We start from the raw sequence: 16,925 nt of genomic DNA on the forward strand, positions 1-16,925 counted from the left end.
TACAACAACAGCCCTCAAAAAGCCAAATAAATGAAATTCTGTGCATGTGTAGAAAGATTTCAATATAAGAATTTTCTTAAAACCAATTACAGGTAAATTGAATATCAAGAATATTAGCTCTAGCACCCACCAAGTTTAGACTATACAACCAGGCATTTCTGTTGTATATGTGTCTTATGTAAGTAATTAATTTGATGGCTTTCTGATATCTGTTCATTAAAATATTGAGCTCTTAAGGGAACTTGGGTTCTTACAAGGGACTTAAGAAAATAAAATTTGTGTACATTTTTGAAATGTTACATAGTAAATGACTGTACAAATGAAAGCAGTTTTCCCAACCCCAACACCAGTAAGAATACAAGAACCTTTTTTCAATATTGGAAAACCGTAACATTAATCTAATATTCACAGCAAGTTAGGCAGCACAAGCTCATTAAAATTCCAAGTTTCATTGTTCCTGATTATAATTACACCAATGCAGTTTAGTAAAATTATATACCTCTTACTGATTAATAAAAACAGAAGCAAGAATTGTCACAATCCTGTTATCATCTGGCTATTATTACAGAGTAACAAAGATCACATAATTGTAATATGTCTATAAAGATTCAGAGATTTCGATATATACAAAGTACATTATGTTTAGGAATAGTGAATTTACTACACCATTCTCAATGCAGGTGAGAACCACCCTTCTCTATGTTAAAGAAGAAAACCAAAGTTAAATATATATGTGTGTGTGTGTGTGTGTGTGTGTATTTAATATATCTATACATAGATAGATTTAATATATATATAATATATATCTATATATTAAAGCATTTATATATAAGCATCTATAAATATATATAAATATATATAAAAGCATTTATATATAAGCATCTATAAATATATATATACGTATATATATATATATATATATATATATATTATTTACCTTGAATGCTAACACTTCACAATCATTTAAATTTTTATTAAGGAATTAGAAAATGTTAATTATTCACATAATTATTCTTCTCTGTCTGCCCCCTAAACTGTAAGTTTCATGTGTCAAAGACCCTGCCTATCTTGCTCAGTTTCATCTCCAGTGTGTAGCATAGCATCTAGAACACAGTATGTAAGGAATAACTGACTGATGTAGGGCAAAGAGCATTGACTTTAGAGTCAGAACCCTAGGAATTAGAAGCAAACATTTTCTCTGCCATTACATTCATTAAATGTGTATTCCATTACCTCTGATCCTTGGTTTACATTCTTCCAGGTGTCCCAGGCCCAGAGGCCAAGTACCTCTTGGTGTAACCATAAAATAGTATCAGTAGGTCAATGAAAGCAGAATGATTTGATCAGCCCTGTGAGAATGCAAGCCCAAGGTGGCAGGGCTGTCTCATTCACTCGTGCATTGTAGAGGCTGGAACAATGTCTTGAGTCTAAACAGAGGCTTAATCAACACGTAATATTCAAGATTGGAACAGGAAACAGATGTTTAAAGTAAACATCAACCTATGCATCAATATTTACCTAAATATTTATGAATTCTCGACAACACTTCTTGTCAAGCTTCAGCTCCCAGCATAGAGAATTTTACTTTCTTTTAGAAAAAATTTTTCATCTTCCCTCTAACCATACAAAACTTTATTACAAAGTTAATAAGCCATTATTAAATCAAAGTCCTTGTAACAGAAAATTAAAATGATAATGAAGTGTTACCATTAACAATAAAGAGGATTTGGGGTTTGGGGTTTAGGTTTTGTTTGTGTTCTTACTATATGGAAGGATGGTTCTCAACTGTCTTGAGAATGGTTGGATAAATGAATTGCTTCTAATCATATTGTGCTCTGTTATTTATTGAAGTGTATGAATCATTAAACACATGTAAAATTATGTGACCATTGATTTTATTACTTTTACAATACACTCTGAAGCCAAGTACTAACTGTCAGATTAAATGGGGGAAATTCTCTTTGGATGTACTAGCATTTTTTTTAATGTTTATTTATTTTTGAGAGACAGACAGAGGGAGCGTGTGAGCAGGGGAGGGGCAGAAAGAGAGGGGACAGAGGATCTGAAAAGGTCTCTGCGCTGACAGCAGAGAGCCTGAAGTGGGGTTTGAACTCATGACCTGTTAGATCACGACCTGAGCCAAAGTCGAACACTTAACCAACTGAGCCACCCAAGCGCCCCCCCACCCTTGGATGTACTAGCATTTTAAATTGTGCCCTAGACAAGAGGAATCTTAACTGAAACAACTGGGTGGTTGGATTGGGTTGCTTCTCTTCTAATGGTGACTGGTTTCCCCTAAAAAGGCTGTTTCCCATTAATTTCTCATTCAGTGTCCCAAGATAAAGTTTGATACAAGGTTACAATAGTAAACTATTTAATCTAGATGGTCTTCTGATTTTTCCTGGGTGCTAAAAGGAAAATACTATTTCTAACAAAAACTTCCCAGATTATATGCTTAAATTCTAATCCTAGAAATGGAAATATCATGAAAGAATATATATCCTGAATCTGCGTGAGTTTAAGTGACTGTTCATCCATCCTGCTGGCACGTGACAACTAGACTGGAAGACTAGCTAACTAGAACTCAAGTCTCCTTACTGCTGGTCTAGCATTTTGCCCATCATACCCTACCTACACTACCTCCAATCCAAACTGTGCAATCCTTTGATCTTCACCTTGACTTCTAGTGAAACTTCTAACTCTGCATTAGAAGAGCTATGCCCAAGCTCTATAATTCCTTCTCATGAGCCCACCATATCTCATCCTGACCAACCTGCACAAGTTTTCAGATGGTCTCTCCTGTGTGGCTTAACTCTGAGATGATAACAATACAATTCCAGTCAAATGTTCATGGATTCCTTTTGGGGGTATAGGAAAATGATAAGTAGGGAGAGTAGAGAAACTTTATTTGGAAAAATAAACACATAGGGAAAAAAAAACTGGAAAAACTTGGGGCACTCAATCACTTAAGCATCTGACTCTTGGTTTCGGCGCAGGTCATGCTCTCACGGCTCCTGAGTTTGAGCCCTGAGTCATGCTGTCAGTGCAGCGTCTGCTTGGGATTTTCTCTCTCCTTCTCTCTCTTTGCCCTCCCCCCACTTCTGTGCATGCTCTAAATAAATAAATAAATAAATAAATAAATAAATAAATAAATAAATAAACTTTTTTAAAAAACAGGAAAAATTAAGGTGTGATAAGGAGATATTTGTCTACTAATACATAGCATATTAGTTGATAATAATATGCAACAAGTAACAGAATGTTCCTCTATAATGCAGACCTAGTCCAAACCCAATTTCATCATATGTGACATAAAATAAGTCATTTCATCTCTCTCAAACTATTTCTATACTAGGAAATAAAAATCATCATAGTACTTATGTGTTGGAAAGAGTAAAAATTAAACACTAAAATTAATGGCCTATTAAATTAATAAAAATTAAAAGAAGACTAATGCCCAATATTAACAATGCTATTCTGAAAAAGGATACATGTGAACCTATGTTGGTGATAGCTCATTTGATCTTTTAGAAGAAATAAACTATATAAATAATATAAACTATAAAATGTACATACCCTTTGATCTGGCAAACCAGATGCTCAGTGTCTATCTTAATATAAAGACATCTCAATATTGAGACATCTCAATATCTAATAATAGAAGATTTAAAATATATATTATATCCTTTAAATATAATAGAAATGTTTATGTAGTATATATTTATGGCATAAATATATGTTCACAAAACCACAGAATCAGTGTGGCAAGCTATATTTCTGTGAGTGGTGGGATTGTGGATGATTTATTCTCTTTTCTTCTTTTTCTGTCATATTTCTAATTGTACATAACAGTTACATATTTCTATTAAGTAAAAATTTTAGAAACAAGATGATTATAAAATATTCTTCTAACATTTATTCATCCTTGGTAGAGGTGATAATAACAGAATGCAGAAAGCTATACTCTGGAGATAAATGTATTATTCTCTGACACTTGCCCACAAAGGCAGCAGAACTGCTTCGAAACAGATATATGCTGATTGGTTTAATCAAATGAAGGTACCAATGGAATCCACATGCCCTGTGTCAATTTATATATTGTTACTGGCTTTACAGTAAGATTTTTAACCAATGTGAATGAGCAGTTGAAGTTATCCTATGACAGGTGGAAAGTACAGGCAATTCACAGTTGCTTAATACTGGTTAATTGATAATTTATTAGTACCTAATGGACGAGATTTTTCCTAGATTTTTCCTGTCTACTCTTTTCCACCTTCAAACCAGTTACTTAATGATTAGCTCATAGGGAATTTGTGTGTTATTATAAGATGCATGAAGAGTTTCAGTTTCTAATAAGATTTTATGTCCAAACTCTATTGCTTTCTCTCTTGCCTTCTTCGACCCACATCTAAATAAGATTCATGCCCTCTCCTTTTTAAAAAATCTTACATAGCCCCATTTATTGTATTTCAAGCATCATCACAATTTGGAATCATACATTTATCTCTACGGTTATTTTCGTCTCCTCCCCCATTAGACTCTGAGCAACACAAGAGCAGAGATTGTGTTTATCTTTATTTTCCACTCCATAGCAATCACTACAATATCCTACAAAACCAAGGTTCCCTTTGATGTGGATGTAAATTTTAAAGGACGGCTGTTTTCCTATTTATAAATTCTACCATCGTATAGATCCTTCTTTAACTGATGTCTCCTGTATCTCATCAATACCCTGTATCTCAGAAATGAAGGAAGTGAAGACTTTCTCAAGAAAATTCCAGAAATAAAGAAATCAAAAAGAATGCTAATGTGCCAAGAGATGCCTGAAGGTCTCAGTCTCAAGACAGGTCAACACTCATGCCACCAGATTGCATAGCCATGTGTTCCTCTCCTTGTCCAGGACCGTGCCCAGGAGGAGGGCATGAAGTGGCACCTCAGGAAATTGGCAGTGAACAACTAGAGGAATATCTTTCATACATAACAATTTTTCTTTTTCTTTAAATGTATTTATTTTCTCCACCTCTTGCTGCCTTCTGCTGTGCCAGACAGAGATGCCTATGGTTATTTGGCAACTAGTAAAGGAGCTAAAAGTAGCTTTTCGGTACTTCATAGACTATCAATGAATCCAAAATCAAAAAAAGCAATCAGCCTGAGCCAAACTACAGGCATCTTTTAGGCATTATCAAAAGAACCAGGAAAGAAATGGGAAAATGAGTAAGGAATAGAAAGCCACAGAGCCCTGGAAGAAAAATCAAATATAACAAACACGGTCAAAGAGTAACAAAGACAGAAATCACAGGAATGGAGACATCTTTTTTAAAAAGTTCAGTTTATAAAATCCAACCATCTGCATAATTCTACTTTTGTCTAGTAAACCGCAAAAGTTGTAGGTAACACTATGATCTCATTCAAAAATGGGCTTTTCAATAGACATTTCTGAAGATTTCCTCTAGTGAGAGTTTGAAAACAGATCAATCAAGGCAGCTCAGAACAAAATAGCAGGTTGGATACACACACCTACTCATACTATCAAACTGTCTGCAGTATGTGGATTCATTCATGATTTAACTTTTCCTCTAAGTCTAAAATATGTTTTGTATTTGTGTTCAGTGGGTGTGTATATAGAAATATTTTATTCATCCAACTGTCTCTCCAATTGAGGTTCTATTTTCATCTATAATTCAAAGATGACACAGAATACCAGCAAAGACGAAGATTAAAAATGATGCCAAACATGAGCAAGTTCTCATAATTTATAACTGGTAAAGGAAGAAATAAATTATAAGCACAACAGACTAAATTATTTGTTAGCACTTGTGGCTGCTTCTCGTACGCAGGCACTACATGGGTACTTTTCATCTTCCAGCCAAATAAGTAAGGTGGTTATCTCCAATGTGGATGTGAACACAGAAGAATGAAACCCAGTTCTCATGGTCTATATAAAGCCATGCTACTGGGCAACTCACCCATTGCCCTATATAAACAAGTCCTTCTTCTCATTCCTAGACTACACTATCAAATAACTGCTTAGTCCCTACCTCAGAGACCAGTGGCATATTGGTAAGAAAATGAAATACACTGAAGTAATTTCAACATGGTCCATAAAAAGAACACATTTAATATTCCTAGCAAGAGGCGTGGGTCACTCAGGATTTATTTTAGTCATACAATGCCTCCCTATCATTATTATAGAAAAATAATACCGCCTGCTACCTGACACGCAGGAAGTTTATGAATAATCATATCAGCTGACAATAATATGAATCTTGCATTGGAGCACTCTTAAACTATGCCAAAAGCCCTGACAAACTACATATGCACTTGAATGTTCTGAAATATGATCAGAGAAATATTTAAAAAGTTCTCCTTTATTTGTAATGTTTCTAATAAACCCTTGAGTATTATTTTAATTTCTGATAAATGGAAGGAAAAATAAAATTGAAGCTTCAGATAAAGTCCACATTTTCAGAGAAAGCCTATAGGCCAGCTAGAAAGGAGAAATGTTAATAATAACTCTGAATACTTCAAAATATTTTTGTGGGTAACAAATGAGCCAGACACATGGCCATGACAATAGTCAAGTTCCCTGACCATGTTTATATATAGGTAGAAAGTCAGAGTTTTCAGAAATTCGGGGCATGATGCTTTCCCACAACAGGCTATAGAATAGTTCCTTACAAGGATAGACTACGCAGTCCCTTTCAACAAACAGATTACTTAACAACCACAGAAAAAAAATATGTCACTTGTTTCTTGGGCAAGGCCTAGCTTATCCCGATCAGGGATTTTGTGTTCCTCAGAATTTTTTAAAAATGGCATTTGTTCTATAACCATAGAAAAAAACAATTAGTTGCATTTGTGAAACCAGAGTACATAGTTCTACTAATAAAAAAATTGTTGGGAAATAATTACTGACTTATAGAATCTTATTCTATCATTTTTGGTATAGGATATCTTGAATATATGTGTCTGAATTTTAAATAAGATATGATACGTAATGGTACTCCAAATCATTCAGACACAATTATCATGTAATATATTTAATATTATTAAATTAGTGTCAGGACCTGCAAGTTCATTGTGTACTACATTCTGCCTGTATCCTTTACCAGCAGGGAGTTAATTTTCTCCTGAAGCAGTTAGATCACTGCAATTTAAAATACTTTAAGTCACCTGTCATACCTCTCCCCAAGCCTTCAATTAGCCAAACTAAATATTCATATTTCCTTTAATTATCCACCATATAACAAGATTCCCAGAACTTCATGCCGTCATGGTTACTTTCTGGTAAGAGTGCTGTCATTTGATAGTATTTCTTTTAAAATATCCAGCTAGATGTTATGCTAAGTGAAATAAGCCATACAGAGAAAGACAGATACCATATGTGTTCACTCTTATGTGGATCCTGAGAAACTTAACAGGAACCCATGGGGGAGGGGAAGGAAAAAAAAAGAGGTTAGAGTGGGAGAGAGCCAAAGCATAAGAGACTTTTAAAAACTGAGAACAAACTGAGGGTTGATGGGGGATGGGAGGGATGGGAGGGATGGGAGGGTGGGTGATGGGTATTGAGGAGGGCACCTGTTGGGAGGAGAACTGGGTGTTGTATGGAAACCAATTTGACAATAAATTTCATATATTTAAAAAATAAATAAATTTTAAAAAATAAAAAATAAAATATCCAGGGGCGCCTGGGTGGCTCAGTTGGTTAAGCATCCGACTTCACCCGGGTCATGATCTCGCAGTCTGTGAGTTCGAGCCCCGTGTCAGGCTCTGGGCTGATGGCTCAGAGCCTGGAGCCTGTTTCCGATTCTGTGTCTCCCTCTCTCTCTGCCCCTCCCCCGTTCATGCTCTGTCTCTCTCTGTCCCAAAAATAAATGTTAAAAAAAAAAATTTAAAATAAAATAAAATAAAATAAAATAAAATAAAATAAAATAAAATAAAATAAAATAAAATATCCAGCTAGAATTACTAGCATAATATTTTATCTATGATCTGATTAATATGGACTGGAATGATTATTACCTCTCTAGTAAAGACAAGAGTGCTTTTATAATGCATGTTAAGACCAATTCAGTTTCATTTTAGTATGTTCACATGTATGTATTTACATGATATGTTTAACATAGCACATTTGTCTGCAGAGGTTTTCTTGGAAGGCTGATGTCTTCTCTCCCTTTTTTTTTTAATCTTTTTTTGAAGTAGGCTCCACGTCCGGCACACAGCCCAACACAGGGCTTGAACTCAAGACTCTGAGATCAAGACCTGAGCTGAGATCAAGAGTCAGATGCTTAACCAACTGTGCCATTGTCATAGGAACCTCTGGGAGTATTTGAATATTGAACCAAGGAAATGATGCCAGGTATGAAAATGTCATCGCTGTTTTTCACATTTAGGAATACAAAGAAAAATATGTAGACATGCTTTTCTAAATTAAAAAATAGCATATAGAAGTAAATTGACTAAAAAGGACATTATTTTAACTTATAGGAAAAAATATATTGCCCACCGTATTTGGAAGAAGTAGAGTGCTTCTTTGATAGATTTGGTTAAAAAAATGATCCAAGATATGAGAATATTCAAATCTCAATTTTTTAAAATTCTAAAGGCATATTTCTGCCTGAATGTTTTGCATAATTCTGCCAGAACTTTTCATATAATGATATCTTCCTACTGATACTTTATGCTTATTATAAAACACACGAAACAAGAAATGAAGACCAAAGAGCTTTTTTCTACTGTTCTTTTTCAAATTGCATGTTAGAAAAAAAAGTGAGACAGTGAGAAATAAAAAATGATAAGGTTTTAAGCTTCATCATCCTTTCTATTTTTTCCCATAATCTCCTTTTTCCTTTTTAAATCCTCACTTATTCCACCCATTTCTCAGTCTTTTAAGTGCACAGAATGTTAGCGAGTAGCACAGCCCAGAGGATGGATTTTGGTTATTAAAATTAAAAAGAATCTAAAGCAATCGTAACAATTAGGTGTCAACAAAATATTTTCAACCAAATAAAATTAATCTAGGTACTGTTCCATATAGAATATCTTGCCTAAGGCAACCTTTCCTGATAGAAATACTACAATCTCCATGTAAGTCCTGACTTTAATGCCGCAATTTGTATTAGAGAAAACATTATTCACATAAGGCAAGACTGGGTTAAATCACAGCGATTAATTTGCTTGTGGGGGTAAAGCTGACTTAAAAAAAATCTATAAAACTACATATGTGGAAACGATAGAAGGAAATCTCAGTAATTGGGGCGAAGGTTCATCTCTAATTAGCTGCAATGCATCATTAAGTTCTATTGTACTAGCAACTGAAAAAAAAACATCACTGTTTTAGAACAAATGAGAGAAGAGAAGCATTGGAACAAAGACATTTAACTTCATACATTTCAGTCTTTTCCAGTATATACTCATAGTTAAATCTTATAACAACCAACATTAATAAAATATCTGAAAGGGACCATCAACAAAACGTGAGACAAGAAACATATAGTAAGACAAAGTATTTGGCTCACTGAGGAACAGAAAGTTGAATGGAGGTCTCTCATGTCAAATACGGGATAATTGTTAAAACTCAGATGTTGTTTACTAAAGCTACAACCTCAACTATGTTCATAGTTCTGAGATTGTGAATTACAGAATTTATTTGATTACTATCATCAATCTTTCCTTTCCTTTTTTTTCACCCTTGTATTTTAACAAGCTCAGTCAACTTCATTATTATTATCAAAAGAGCCTGCAATATAGATGAATATGTGATTAATAGAAGATAGATAGGTAGATAGATAGGAAGAAAGCTTTATTATGAAAGCCATATAAACTCACTGGCTGCTCTGCTGAAAGTATACTGCAATACAATATCTACTGTTATCTGCAATACAATATCTGCAATACAATATTTACTGTATCCTATACAATAACCCAGGTAGGACATAATGGTGACTTGGACCAGAGATGGAGGGGGTTAGAACTAGAGGTGGAGCTAGCAGGATTTGGTGGAGGTTTTAATACGGAGACGTTTGTCTAAGCAACTGAGGAGTGGAGATTCCATTAATTGCATTAGGGAAGAATGTTCAGTGGAGCAGGTTTATGGGAGATGATGAGAAGTTCAGTTCTGGATCGTCTCACCGGATATGAGTAGGCAGTTGGATAGGAGAGTCCATAGTTCCAGAACAGGTCCAAGACGAGTATATAGATTTGGGAAGGGTTAACACACATTTTAAAGTCATAAGATTGCAAGATATCACTGAAGAAGAGAATATGGATAGGAAAGAGAAGAGGCACAAGGACTGAGCTCTAGAATATCCCCCTAACTTAAGATATTATTTTAATCAAACTGCTTTCAAGAAATGCCATACCATACCAGAGCACCTGGGTGGGTCAGTCAGTTAAGTGACTGACTCTTGATTTCAGCTCAGATCATAATCTCATGATTTGTGGGTTTGAACCACATTGGGCTCTGAGATGACAGCATGGAGCCTGCTTGGCATGCTCTCTCTCCCTCTCTCTGCCCGTCCCCCACCCTCACTCAGGCTCTCTCTTTCTCTCTCTCTCTCAAAAATAAATAAACAAAAAAGGAAATGCTATACCAAATTACATATAAACCAGAATTATATGATAGTGTCAGTCACTACAGCATTTGCCAAGAGTGGCCATTATCTTTGTCAATTTGAAATATTAAAAATGGCCTCTTGCTGTTTCAGTATTTATTACAAGTTAAAATAGTATTTTTGTGTGTTTATTAATAATTTGTATTTTTGTAGATTTATATAAACTATGTACTCAGCTAATTTTTCTCCTCAGGCATCTTAATTCTTATTGATTTACAAAATCATTTTACATATTAAGGTAATTAACCTTTCATTTGTGATATTTATTCCAAATATTCTATCTTATTTTCATTTTCATGGTCTTTGGTGTGAAAGATTTTATATTTTCTAGCCAAATCTATTCACCAGTTACTTTGTTATGTATTCCATTGCTTTAATATGTACAAAGACAAATTAAACATGTTCACATAGTTTCTTTTTACTAGTTTATGGTTTCTTATTTTTTGCATTTAACTCAGCCCATCTGATATTTATGTTAGGCTATATGGGAAACCCTCATTAAATATTTTCTTAGATCGTTAGCTCATTTTATAATTACACTAAATAATACATCAATTCCTTCTTTGTGATATGTCCTTTGACTTACATTCAGTTCTTATCCATAGTAAACTCTAGTTCTGAGATATTTATTCCCATTTTTTGCTTTGGCTACTAATTCTTGTGTCTATATGTGGATACTTTATTATCATATTTTAAAATTATATGTTATATATACTATTTATTTGTCAAATTACTGAATGCCTACCTAACAGGCATGTGGGTTTTCTGCTGTGGTTGTTAGTTTCTCTACTAAACCAAAGTAGAATGACAATTTTTTTTTCTTTTGGTTCAGTATAGGATATGGTGTGGTAAGAATGCATTATTTATTTATTTACTTATTTATTTATGTATTTTTACATTTATTTATTTTTGAGAGACAGAGTGAGACAGAGCACAAGCAGGGGGAGGGGCAGAGAGAGAAAGGGACACAGAATCCGAGCTCCAGGCTCCAAGCAAGCATTCAGCACAGAGCCCAACGTGGGGCCCGAACCCATGAACTGCAAGATCGTGACCTGAGCCGTAGTCGGACGCCCAACCGACTGAGCCACCCAGGAGCCCCAGGAATACATTGTTTTAAAGTTTTTATTTAAATTCCAGTTAGTTTCCATGCAGTGTAACATTAGTTTCAGATGTACAATATAGTGATTCATCACTTCCATGCAACACCTGATGCTCATCACAAGTGCACTCCTTCATCCCCACTACCTGTTTCACCCATCCCCTTTGGTAACCATCAGTTTGTTCTCAGGGTTAAGAGTCTGTTTCTGTAAGGATACATTTTAAAATTCAGCCTCATTGACTCTGCAATTAGTGAGAATCTCATATACCTCCTTCCCAGGCCCAGACTTTAGCATATATCCCTTTATTTATAGTTCTGTCACGGCTTACCTCTCATGTCTTTGGGTGGGGATTTTCTTAATAGGCTGGGAGAAATCAATACAGGCATGGAGAGTTTGCTGCCACATCAAATTAAACTTTAGATATGTTTTATACATGCATAACAAAGGTTTCGTATTTGCCACAGTTATTTAACTCTGCTTCTCCCATTAGTCAAAAACTACTCCTTCTGGCTTCCCATTCAGTTAGAGGCATGATTTTTTCTTTTTTCTTTTTTTTTTTTAATGTTTATTTATGTTGAGAGAGATAGTGCGCTCACACAAGTGGGGGAGGAGAGGGAGAGAGAGAATCTCAAGAAGGCTCTGCACTGTCAGCACAGAGCCTGACACAGGGCTAGATCCCACAAACCATGAGCCAAAGTCAAGAATCAGATGCTTAACCAACTGAGCCACCCAGGCACCCCCATGATTTTTTCTTATCCAAAAGCTAACCCACTTTAATACTTTGACTTATTTCTTTAAGAATCTTTTCATTTGAACTAAAGGTTTATTTTACCTTTAATATTAGCTTCCCAATCTTTTTTTCCCTATTATTCTCCTCTCTTTGGATACTCTACTAATCAGAAGTACATTTCTGTTGCCACAAATGATGAACAGGCAAACCAAACAAAAAGAAAGTGGTAAATAATAGGAACCCAGAAATTGTTTCCTCCTGCATGGTATGTCCACTTTCAGACATTCCCCATGCCATTGCACTATACCCCAACTCCATCAAGAAGCAGACAAGTAAGCAAGTCCTTAAAGTTTGTGAGAATCTATTCAGCTCCCTTCCTGAACTAACCCAGCATCTGGGACTCAAAAATCTGCCCCTTACTAGATCTGGGCTTAAGGTATAGGTCAGTCTCTTTTCAAATGTAAAAGGTCATTATCATCTTACTGATGTTTTCTGCCAGCTGCCATGTGACTCCACTGAATTTTCTGAAAAGAAAAGCTTCTGACTGAGATGGTGATTGACAAGGTAGACGGTTGTCTCTTGATCTCAGTTTCACTGAATGTGGACCTCCAAGGACATCATGTTTCTGATGTCCTAAACACTGACCCTCACCTGTGTCCCTGAGAAAGATTTTCTTCCTTTTTTTGGACACCCTCTTTTTAACCACATATTGTCTGGCTTGGGCATACATTAATCAAATTCCACAGAAGGTGGTTTGTCTTTTTCCTGTTCGTGGTCATACCTTCCACTTTAATGGCTGTTTAACTAGAAAATTAATACTGCATCTTGTTGGAAGGGGGAAATCTCACCCTCTTTCATGATTCCTCACATAATTACCTCCAAGTATCTCATCTGCACTCCCTCTGAAGGCTTCCCTCCCTCAACACTTCCATGTCTGGTCCCTAAATATCCCCTCAACCATCTGCTCCTAACAACAGCTGCCCTGACTTAGAACTACCTAAATGAAACTCCTCTGACTGAACATTGCTTGGTTCATTTGCTCTTTCCCTTTGACATTGAAAGGTGCTTACTGAGCAGATCTTAAAGAAAAACTCCAAGTCAACATCATATGATGAAAAGAACAAATCAAATTTGTGGGAAATGGCAAGGAAGGTAATGTACTATCTGATTAGCATGTCAAAAATTCAGTACCTAAAAATAATGGTCTCCACTGATTCTTATAAAAGTAAAACAGTTCAAGATCAGTTTTTTCTAAAACTCGTATTCAAGCCCTACTACCCATTCCCCATATTTGATGTGAATCATCTGGGTGTAGGAAATCAGAATTTATTTTTTTTATTTGTTTTTTTAAGGAGGACTTTGGGTCCTTCTTTGCCCCTGGTAGGAAATAGATGGGAAGAATTAGAAGAGGTTTCACGAAGAGACAAATGAGAAATAAGAAAATAGAGATGTCAGATGAATGAGGTGGTATCCACTTTACAGATTTGTGTAAGGAGAAGAGGAAAATAAATAATTGTAAGTTGCTTTGTAAATATGTGTGAGAAAGGGGAGCGATTTAAGTAGAGGACAGCATAGAAGACATAGAACTTTTAGTTTATAAGCAAAACCGTTTCTTTCTAAATTTTAGATGGGCAAAAAGTCAAAGGAGAAATTAAAAATAAAATCAACCCGAAGAGACGGCAGCACTGTTAATTCTAGAGGAATGCAGCAAATTACTCTGAGTCGTAACAAGTGTTTTAGGGAAATGGAGTAATCAGTTGTTTACAGAAACCATAATTTCTACACTGATGATTAATGGTTGAGTGCTTTTCACCTTCTCAGCACTCAATAGATACTATGATTGACTGATATGTCACTTAGGAAGCAGTATACAGTGGGAAAGCTATAGGCATCAGAAGATCCCATTGAAATGGAAAATAAATAACAACAATAATAATAACACATACCTTCTCTGTGTCAATGCCTTTTGACATGGACCATGTTGAGACGATATAATCCATGACTCGTTCACTAAGGCCTTTGGGGACCTGATACAGTTTCAGAAAGTCCCGTACATTATTCAGCATCTCATGGTATCGGTTGGTGTTGGCATACATTTGCTGGAAAATTGTGGTAACGTTTCCAAAAATGGTTGCATAAAGAAGAGCTGAAAAAGAAGAAATAATGAAAATAAAACAAATATCCCAAGTAAAAATAAATATGAATATTGGCCAAGTCAATGAATCATTTGACAGCGATGTCTTTACAAACTTTTTGAGATTAACTCATGTTAAGCCCTAAGAAGAGTACCTGGAATTAGGTATTCATTCAGGAAATGTTCTTCAGTATGACAAACATGGCTTTATGAGCATGTGCTATCCTAGTTAACATGGCAAAACATGAGAGTGGCTAATGAATTTTGTAAAGAATTAGATGATCCAACGTTAAAATTTGCCTAAGGAATTCTAGCCTTATGACTAAAGATATCCGGCAGCCTTGTCCTCCTGAATGAAGCCTAATCAATTTAAGTTTTCCAGGGATTGATGATCCAGTTTAGAAATGTATGCTCTTTATCATTGCTTGCTTCTTTCAGCTTCTGTAATACTTCCCTGCTTGTAAATATTTTTAACAGAACATCAGAAATATAAGGAGTGAAGACAAATTAAAGAATCCTACTTTTTAAAGGAGGTTCTGGAACGAAACAGGATTAGAATTAACAGCTAAATTAAAATTTTGGAATTGCCTGAAAATTCCAGTTATTAAACTCATGTTTAATCCTAGCATTGCAAGTTTTTTTTTATTCCATCGTTTTAATTAAGAGAAAGGCCAACTTGCAAACCACTGTATTTACCTGTAGGGCCCTATGAATGCAATACAGTTTTTTAATTCCCCTGACTGCTATGCCCTCCCTCAACCCATAATTCACCAACTCTTCTCTCTCCAGATGTGGTCAGGCTACTAATACTAACCTCATCTTTAAAAGCAGTTGAAGTCAGCCCAAATTCAACATACCTCCAATCTAACCCTACCCTACCCTACCCTATCCTGTCTCTTTGGTTCCAGTCCTTGATTGACAGTATGCTCTTTTGAAAAGGGGCAGTACTTTATTCCCCTTAATATTCATAAACACAATGTTTAGCAACCACATATGTTCCATAAGCAATTCACAAATAAGTGGAGTTTCAGACAATGGTCACTTCATTCTATATCCTCAAAACCATTTGAAAAATGACTCCTCCAAACAAAGTATGGTCTGTTTCATTTTGCAATTTCATCAGCCAAATCCCATCTGAAGAAAGTGGTATAAAATCAAGCTAGTGAAGCAACTTCAAAACCTTAATCTATTTTCAGAAAATCATTTGGTTTTTTAAAGAACAGTTGTTTGAGTACAACAAATTATAATTTTACAACAGAAAGCCATGATTTTATAAGCATTTACTCAGTTGTTTCTTTCTTTGCTGTCATTTAGAGATTTTGATACCAGTACAGAACAATTTTTTTTAATTTTTTTAACATTTATTCATTTTTGAGAGTGTGAGAGACAGAGCATGAGCGGGGGAGGGGCAGAGAGAGAGGGAGACACAGAATCTGAAGCAGGGTCCAAGCTCCAAGCTGTCAGTACAGAGCAAGACGCAGGGCTTGAACTCATGGAGTGTGAGATCATGACCTGAGCTCAAGTTGGACGCTTTACTGACTGAGCCATCCAGGCGCCCCAGTACAAAACAATTTTTAAGGCAGAAGATGTTTTGTTAAAACTTAATAGAAACAATGTAGTGCTGACATGTCTCAACTGGGTATTTATTTATTAATTTACTTGTTCATTCATTCATTCATTCATTCCCAGTAGAGTTAACATACAGTGTTGCATTTGTTTCAGGTATACAGTATAGTGATTTGACAATTCTATATATTACTCAGTACTCATCATAAGTGTACTTCATCCCCTTCACCCATTTCATCCATCCTCGCACCCACCTCTGGTAACCTCTGGTAACCATCATCTTGTTCACTATAGTTAAGAGTCTGTTTCTTTGGTTACCTCTCTCTCCCCCGCCCCTTGGCTTGTTTGTTTTGTTTCTTAAATTCCACATATGAGTGAGATCATATGGTATTTGTCTTTCTCCAACTGACTTATTTCATTCAGCATTATATTATCTAGCTCTATCCATGTTGTTGCCAATGGCAAGATGGTCTTTAAATCTTTGAATATTTATATTTAAAAACCAAAACAAAAAAATAGGTTATCACAGATTTAACATCTGCATTTTGTCGTTGTTGGTATTAGGAAAGACAAATACAGAAATAACGTGAACAAATTAGGGTAGATGAATCATGTAACGAACATGGAAGTTTTTCATTTTCAGAAAAGAGAAATAAAGAGAATTTATATTTTTAAAATAATGAGCATTTCAGAGGTTAATAAAATAATTCTACAATCATTTTTTTGAATAGTGTTTTGCTATTATAAGTTGTCAATAAATATCAGAGGACTACCTATTATTT

General features: G+C 35.2%; 1 protein-coding gene across 3 annotated transcripts in view; it reads right to left on the reverse strand.

Moving 5' to 3' along the window:
• Positions 1-16,925, reverse strand: part of KCNH5 (potassium voltage-gated channel subfamily H member 5) — a 302,235-nt gene that overhangs the window by 96,539 nt on the left and 188,771 nt on the right. For all 3 annotated transcript variants that reach the window (XM_019833104.3, XM_045060029.1, XM_045060030.1), the window contains one exon: positions 14,390-14,589. In XM_019833104.3, the coding sequence (XP_019688663.2) occupies positions 14,390-14,589 (200 nt within the window). The remainder of the gene's footprint in view (positions 1-14,389; positions 14,590-16,925) is intronic.

The sequence above is a fragment of the Felis catus genome, chromosome B3, assembly GCF_018350175.1.
Source record: "Felis catus isolate Fca126 chromosome B3, F.catus_Fca126_mat1.0, whole genome shotgun sequence".
NCBI classification, from domain to species: Eukaryota; Metazoa; Chordata; class Mammalia; order Carnivora; family Felidae; genus Felis; species Felis catus.